The sequence below is a fragment of the Sardina pilchardus genome, chromosome 1, assembly GCF_963854185.1.
Source record: "Sardina pilchardus chromosome 1, fSarPil1.1, whole genome shotgun sequence".
Taxonomy (NCBI): Eukaryota; Metazoa; Chordata; class Actinopteri; order Clupeiformes; family Clupeidae; genus Sardina; species Sardina pilchardus.
Window position 1 is genome coordinate 8400282 of NC_084994.1, and position 7767 is coordinate 8408048.

Below are 7767 nucleotides of genomic sequence, written 5' to 3' on the forward strand. Positions count from 1 at the left end.
GAGATTTGAACATTCGTTAACACATTTGTTGTCCAACTGAACAGATGGTTAGTGAGTTTTTAACCCTTTTAGGCTCTTTTAACTGAACTCAATCAGTATCTGACTTTCCTGTTGTTAACCTCACAACTGTTGATATTGTCTGATCACCCCTACCCACCGCCTAAAAAAAACCACACACACACACACACACACACACACACACACACACACAGATACACTCCTCCTCAGCGCCACCTTCTCACACACACTCCTCTACCCATACACACAACCTCCTCTCTCCTCACACACAAACCTCTACCACACACTCCTCTCCTCACACACACACACTCCTCTCCTCTCACACACTCCTCTACCCACACACACACTCCTCTCTCCTCACACACGCTCCTCTACTCACACACACTCCTCCAAGGCAGTCTATTCTGCCAAACTCATTAATTAACAGGCCCAAAAATAACCTAGAGTGTTCTTCAACATCCAGCATCTCATGTCCTGATTCTGCTCTTCCAGAGATCCATTACCCAGTCAGCTACCTCCTGCATTTTACACCAGTGTCCTCCTCCCACATGAAGCCCACATACTGGCCCTCAGATTGCCTTCAGATTACAGCCGTGGTGATATCCTTTACCATCCCCACTCCCACTCGTGTCATATTGCTTAATTCTAGGGTGGTACACCTGGTCTAAAACCACTATGAGACTTCTTCCCCTAAGATAGTAGCCACCAACACCTCTGGCTCAAGGACTATATGGCTGCTGGTACAGAATAGAGGCCTCTGTCTCTCATGCAGCCTGGCTCACTGGTAGAGGCTTGTCATTGATGTCACTGATTGATGATCATCTCCTTTCTCCTGCAGGTGGAATGGGGGAACAGTAGAATAGTGCTTCTGATTAGACTGATCTGATCAGTGCTGTTGGACTATTTAGCTCCACCCTCACTGTGTTTGTCTGTTGTCATGGACACTGATTGATGATCTTCTTCTTCATTTATCCTGCAGGTGGGAGGACGATTCTTGTGTTGAATGGGACGACGATGAGGATGATGAGGATGAGGATGAGGATGATAGTGAGGAAGATGAGGAGGACACCATCACACACATTTCCCGGTATTAGAAATGATTCTTGATTCTGATAGATTTTTATATGACAGTGAAAACATTATAAGATCCTTGCTAAATCTGTGTAACCATGAAACAAAAAAACGTTGTAACCTGTAAGGACTATATATCACATATATGAGGAAAACGAGAAAGGGGCCACTTTCAAGAGTAAATCATTCACGTTTTGTATAAAACACATTGCTGGCATATACGTTTTCGGTAACGCTTTAGAATAGCATGTGCTTATTAGCTATTAATAGTGCATACCGGTAATAAGCAGTTAACAATTAGTTACTAACAGTTAGTTAACTGTTGTTATCCTTAACAAGGATATCCTTAACATTAACTAACTGTTAACATATAGCTTGTAAGTGTTAATAAGCAGCATTTAAAGGTGCTTACAAGCATATTTGTTAACAGTTACAGTAACATGCAGCTTGTAAGCGTTACTGGGTTTTCTGTATGGGCCACCTTATCAGGTCTAGTGGACATTCCTGGGCATTGTTGTTCTGGTTGTTTATGTTTCTCCAAGGTCTGTGTGTTTGCCATACCATTTCATTCTCATTGAGCTCAATGCAATTCAAACCAGCTAATAGGCTAACTGAAATAAAACCATGTCAATCTCTTAGTATGGTGAAGGGTATAGTGTTGATGTTATTTTAATTCCAAAGGCCAAGGGGACTTTATCAGGGTGCACAGTATCCTGGATCCATGAAATAGCTGGCCTTTAAAAATAAAAATAAAATTCCTCTATGGGAATTTAACATGGGCGTTCCAATACTTTTGACCCCTGTATTTTAAGGAAAACATTTATTTATTAACAATACATTATTCATTCACAAAGAAAATTGATGTCCTTAAAGGTTGAATATTTCCTCTTTTTTTTTCATTTAAGGCATTAAAGGGATAGTTCGGGTTTTAAGACACGAAGTTATATGGGTTCCCTGTCAGCAACGTTGTGCATCAGCAATGACTTACCCCCCGACAGCGTCCTGTGAGCCGAGGTCCAGCCGGTTTTTGATGCTGAAGAAAGTAGTCCGGCAAGTTTCTGGGGTCACGAAAGTAAAGTGTTTTTCTTCTCAAAACCATACGTGTTCAAAAGAGTGATATATTTGCACCACAAAAACGTTGTCCAGGAAAAATTCAAACCTCGTTATCACTGCACTATTTTTCTCGATTCCTATCACTGCGCACTACTGACAGCTGGCCAACGTTTTTGTGGTGCAAATATATCACTCTTTTGAACGCATATGGTTTTGAGAAGAAAAACACTTTACTTTCGTGACCCCAGAAACTTGCCGGACTACTTTCTTCAGCATCAAAAACGATCAAAAACCGGCTGGATCTCGGCTCACAGGACGCTGTCGGGGGGTAAGTCAGTGCTGATGCACAACGTTGCTGACAGGGAACCCATATAACTTTGTGTCTTAAAACCCAAACTATCCCTTTAAGATCAATTTACAAAAGATGATTTTATGTTTAACTTTAAGCATGTGTTCCAATACTCTTTGAGGGCACTGTATATGATTAATCTATTAATCGATTGATAAAGTGCTAGATTAATCAATTGCAAAAATAATTTATAGCTGCAGCCCTAATCGACAGTACTCTGTAACTTCGAGCAACTCTTTCCCTGGTAATAATCTGTACATTTCCTCTCCATTCTACCACAGGTCGGAGTCTAGACTGTGCCCCTGTGTATCACAGTGATGACTCACAGACGAGTTGTGAATCCTGTGCTGAAGTCCCAGACACCAACCACTGGGAGCGGGTCAAGCCTAAACTCTCTGTAGAGAAGGACGTCTCGACCTTTAGCCTGAGCTCTCCTGCAGGGAGCTATGAGTGTTCAGAGCAGAGGCGATTGCTCATTGAGTGCAGGGGAGGCTCAGCCTCCTCTAAAATATCACGGAAAATTGCATGAAATAATGCCTATTATGAGCTACATTAGCAAGCCAATATTCCAACTAGAACATGCTAAAAACGTGTTCAACTTCATGGCTATATCATTATAGTTTCGTTTTGCATCAAGGTTTTGCCTGTCATCTATCGTGATTTCGCTAATGTCTAATGCATTGCTGTGACGACACGATCCATTAAAATCCCCATAGAGGCTCGGCCTCACTGGACTTCGATGGCACTACGGAGTGGGCTGGTCTCAGTGCAGGAAAAGCTAGATTAATATTGGATAAACGCCGCAAAATCGTCATATCCAGGGAAGCCCGGCCTCTCTGGGGGTGAATGGGACAGTGGGATGGCTCGGATGCCGAGCTTCTGTACGATGATTGGAGGAACCGTCATTTTTTTTGATTGACAAGCATATTTCGCGATTGCACAGGAAGTTTCAACAGAGACGGGCTCTGGTTTCAAGTTCAGAGATGCGTGAAAGTTACGGAACCTTACAGGGTTGGCAGGTGAACTCGAGAGGCAAGGCTCAAATTTGCTTTCTAGTGCATGTTGTACACAACATATCCTATAAATGAAACCGTAATGTGGAGTTACAGAGTTCGTGATTTGCATTTGTTTCAGTTGTGTATTTAGGCTAAGTTGTAGGCTAGCCACATAGCTCGCTATAATAACTGTGTTGCTTGGCTAAATTGCTAATGTTTACTAATATAATAATTTTATAAGCTATTTGATAGCATTCCCCACCATGGGATATTCCAAATGAAACAGCAAGGCATATGAACGTGGAATAGTCACGTACTATAACTCTAGTAGGCTACCAAATAGCATATTTAACCCCCCAAAGTGAACTGGTAAAATGTAAGCTTAGTTCTAATCTAACCAAGCCAGCTGCAATGTCTCAGAACCCTACTGTATGTAGGCTATCTGACGAATCCAGCGCCGGCTACTGTTTGGTCTATTCTGTTTTAGGATATATTTCCCCCTCAAATAATAATATAGCAGCAATAATATTAATTTAATAGTTGACCATTTTTATCAGAGCTTCCCCTATTCCAATGAGCAGCAACCGGCACTGGTTCAGAGACTGGTCTGCGCTGGTCATGTGCTGGTCCAGTCACCCTGAAGTACTATGATTTGCAGTGGGAGCTCTTCTGTGAAGAGATAGCAAATATGGATTACAGACCAGCTGGTCCTCTGATGGACATCAGTCTCATATCAGGAGAGTTGGATGAGATCCATATGCCACATTTCCTCTGTTTAGGGGATTGTGAGGTATCTGATGCCGTGAGGGTTCTGCATGCTCAAGACAGTGGAGTGTGTCTGGAGGTGTGTAAGCTCACCCGACACCCTGCCAAGCTCACCTACCCCTCTTTGTCCCCTCTGGGCATAGTGCTGCAGACTGGCATTCGAATGAAAGTCCACTGTGAGCTGCTGCTCTACAAGAGCTGCACCTCTCCCCGCACTCTCCATGCCTACCTGGTTCCCAAAGAGCGAGCAGCGCTTCGAGCAGTGGAGCATGAGGAGAAGAACAAAGGGGTGAAGATCTCCAAGCCCAAACCGGAGAGATCCCTCTTGATGAAGAACTGGTTCAGCATGAGGACCTCCTGTCCATCCTCCATCACCCCCGAGACCCCCGGGATCAAGCTGAGGTACTGCAGCTTCAGTCCAAACTTCTTTGAGGTGTACTTAAAGAATGCAGAGGAGGCCTTTGACATGGAGTTAGTCTGTGTGGCCACCAACGAGTCTGTTTGGACAGCTGAGGTACGGAGGAATGATTATAGCCAGACCAGTCGGGAGGGCAATGATCAATACCAAACCAGTGGTAACCACAGGGAACCCTCCGAAGAAGGGAAAAGTGATCTTTGCACTGGGGGCAGTACGCACATCACAGAGTTAAAGAGAGACGATGACAGGAACATCTCAGTGGCAGCAGCATTTGTGGACAGGAACAGAGCTGAGCTCATTGCCAGGGTGAGTAACGTGATGCCGATTGCAGATGCGCTGCGCTCCAAGGACTTGGTCCGCCCTGAGAAGTATTCAGAGATCAGAGCAGCTGCCACCAATGAGGCAAAGATGCGAGTGATCTATGAGTGTTTGCATTCAGCTGGAGCTAAGGGGAAAGCAGCCTTCTATGGAGTTCTTCTGCAGGAGGAGCCCCTCCTCGTCGAAGACCTGCGTTAATAGACCAGACTAAACCTGCATTCATAACATGACCGCACCTGCTTTAAAGATTGAATGAAGTTGTTAAAGACCTGACTGCACCTTGAGGAGAGAGGGGCACATCACAACTCGTATCGTTTTTACTGTGAGGACATCAATGAGCAGGAGGCAATGAATGATTGCAAGTTTCAAATGAACTCATGCCTTTAAAAGGTGCCTTGCTGAGGGCACTTTTTAAGCAGCGCTAAAAAGCGATTTTCTCTTGGGGTAATTTATTTTACATCAAATTTAATCAGAGGATAGATTACTCTTGAAAAACAAATGTGAACTCCGGTATCTCTTGATTGAATCAGTAATTTACTTGCTGATCTATAATTTCACATTTAGTCATATGACAGCTGGGCCGTGTTGTTATATTTGTATGTTTTGTGTAGTGTCCTCCTCTATGCAGCCTTTGACTTTTCTCTTTGAACTACTAACAATGGCCGTTTTTCCCAGATTTGGGAAACACAGCCAATGTATTTACAATGCCTTTGCTATTGCTAATCTGCAATACTAAGGAATATACTGTATAACGTATTTTCATATGAGAAATGATTTTTAATCGAACAATTTGTTTTTTCTCCCACAGTAACTGTTTTTGCTTTGCATTGTTCTATTTCATTGCACTGTATTACAATTAAACAGTTTCCACATATACACCTATCAAGTACAATATACTGTAATATGTGTGTATGTCCAGTGCAGTTAATTGAGTTGTCTTCCTATTTGTTTTGGTGTGGTTACTTAAGAATGGTGACCCTTTATGTGTGTGTGTGTGGGTGTGTGCGTGCACCAGGGAGTCTGATTAGCTTCGCTGATTAGCAAGGCACTTCCTTGTCGCCATTTTTCCTGAAATACATCATGTCCGGTGCCATTTCTCCTCATTTGGTGGCTGTTCCACTATCAGCTCATGCATGAGCTAAGTGTGGGCACGAGCTCTCCTTCTGTACCTTATGTCAATCAGTAACCTGCCACTTAATTGGCTAAGTAAAACGGCACCAGAAACAAGCCCCTTGTAACGCCATGTTGAAGCCTGAAAAAATTGTTCAATTTTGGCAATTTTCACTAGCCTAGCATTCCCATTGAAATGAATGGGGGTGGGGCTTGTTCACTTTCTCCAGTTCTTATAATACCCCCATGGTGTGCACGTGCACGTGAGTGCGTATGTAGTAGAGTGGACCTTATTATGACCCAGCGAAATTGTTGAAACATGTATTCTCATATATACTGTATTGATAATCTGAAAAAACGTGTGTGATCAAATATATTAATGATTAATGAAATGTATCCCTCTACATTGATAAATGAAAACTGTATTGAATAATGAAATATGTAACTCCATACTGTAAGGATACATGTTCTGTAAAATCATATTCTTTGTAACCATGTACTCTTATATTTGATAGATCCTTTGAACAATGTGTTCTTTTGTATTCCTATGTACCAGCAATCTTTTGTACTATTGTGTATCAACAATGTAGTATATTTCCCTATAGTAGTATATTTCCCTATAGAACAAAATGTGCATAAGTATTGAACACTGTGAGTCTGACCCACTGCAAATGGGGATGACTTGGAAGACAAGGTTATTCATAGGCACTGTTCAGTATGGCAAAACATGTATGACGCACAAGCATCCTAGGGCAAGATATGCTTGCATTGCAAGAACTGGCCAACTGACCTTTACCTAGTTAGGAGAGAAGATGTGCATCTCTCTTCTATTTTGAGTGACCACAGATATGTTACAGTGGTTTCACCAGGTATAAATGACAAAGTAACATGTTGTACGAGTTGAGCATGTTTCATGAACCGTGGCTCTGGGAGCAATAAACACAATCTTCAGTTTTACATGGTTCTGATATTCTTGACTTTTTGAGAACTCACTTTTTGACACGACAACAATGTCTTCGTATATTTAGCAAAATATTGGTCTGTGTAAAACACCTGATTTACCAGAGGAAATTAAAGTTTCCCTATGCCCAAAATGTTGACCGCAAGTTCCGTATTTGTTATTGTATCAGATGTTGTGTTCTGTTTGAAATATTCCCCATGACACATGTCTGGCTGGACAAAAGCCAGGGCAGTATTGCAGTTTCAACCATGTGAAAATAAGTGCATCTTATTCCACCCTATTCACGTTAACTCCTGTATATAAGGAGGCCCTGGACATACGTAATTCATCAGAGTGCGAATCGTTTTGTGCTGTATCATTCTCTCTCTTTGCAAAGATAAATTGCAATTTAAAGATTTAAATTCACTGCTTCTTGTCTTTATTTTGCATACAAAAATACAAAATTATCTATCAGTGTGTGTGTGTGTGTGTGTGTATGTGTGTGTGAGAGAGCATGCGTGCTTGTGTAGTAGGGTGGTCCTTATTATTATGACCGCCGCTAGCGTAGCTAGCGAAGCGGTCATATAGTTGTTGTCAAAGTTTTTTTTTTTTTTTTTTTTTCTTTTTTCCCGTCATTTTTCGTCAACGATTCCCGGGACACCGTAACACCGGAGCGCATGAAACTTGGTGGGCATGTAGCCCCAGTAGAGTTCTATGGAAAATTTTCGTT

General features: G+C 42.2%; 2 protein-coding genes across 9 annotated transcripts in view; both read left to right on the forward strand.

The window, feature by feature from the left end:
• LOC134083153 (NACHT, LRR and PYD domains-containing protein 12-like) overlaps window positions 1-2912 on the forward strand; it is a 45230-nt gene extending 42318 nt beyond the window's left edge. For all 8 annotated transcript variants that reach the window (XM_062539532.1, XM_062539445.1, XM_062539363.1 and 5 more), the window contains 2 exons: window positions 998-1105; window positions 2773-2912. In XM_062539532.1, coding sequence (XP_062395516.1) covers window positions 998-1105; window positions 2773-2809 — 145 coding nt within the window. In that variant the 3' untranslated portion in view covers window positions 2810-2912. The remainder of the gene's footprint in view (window positions 1-997; window positions 1106-2772) is intronic.
• Window positions 2913-4164: 1252 nt separating this feature from the next.
• On the forward strand, window positions 4165-7437 carry LOC134095671 (NACHT, LRR and PYD domains-containing protein 1 homolog). The gene has a single exon (XM_062549368.1). The coding sequence runs from the start codon at window positions 4175-4177 to the stop codon at window positions 5183-5185; it is 1011 nt and encodes a 336-aa protein (XP_062405352.1). The 5' UTR covers window positions 4165-4174; the 3' UTR covers window positions 5186-7437.
• Window positions 7438-7767: the final 330 nt, after the last annotated feature.

Excerpts from the sequence above, each read along its gene's own strand:
- LOC134095671 (XM_062549368.1), top strand. The coding sequence starts at position 4,175 with ATGGATTACAGACCAGCTGGTCCTCTGATGGACATCAGTCTCATATCA.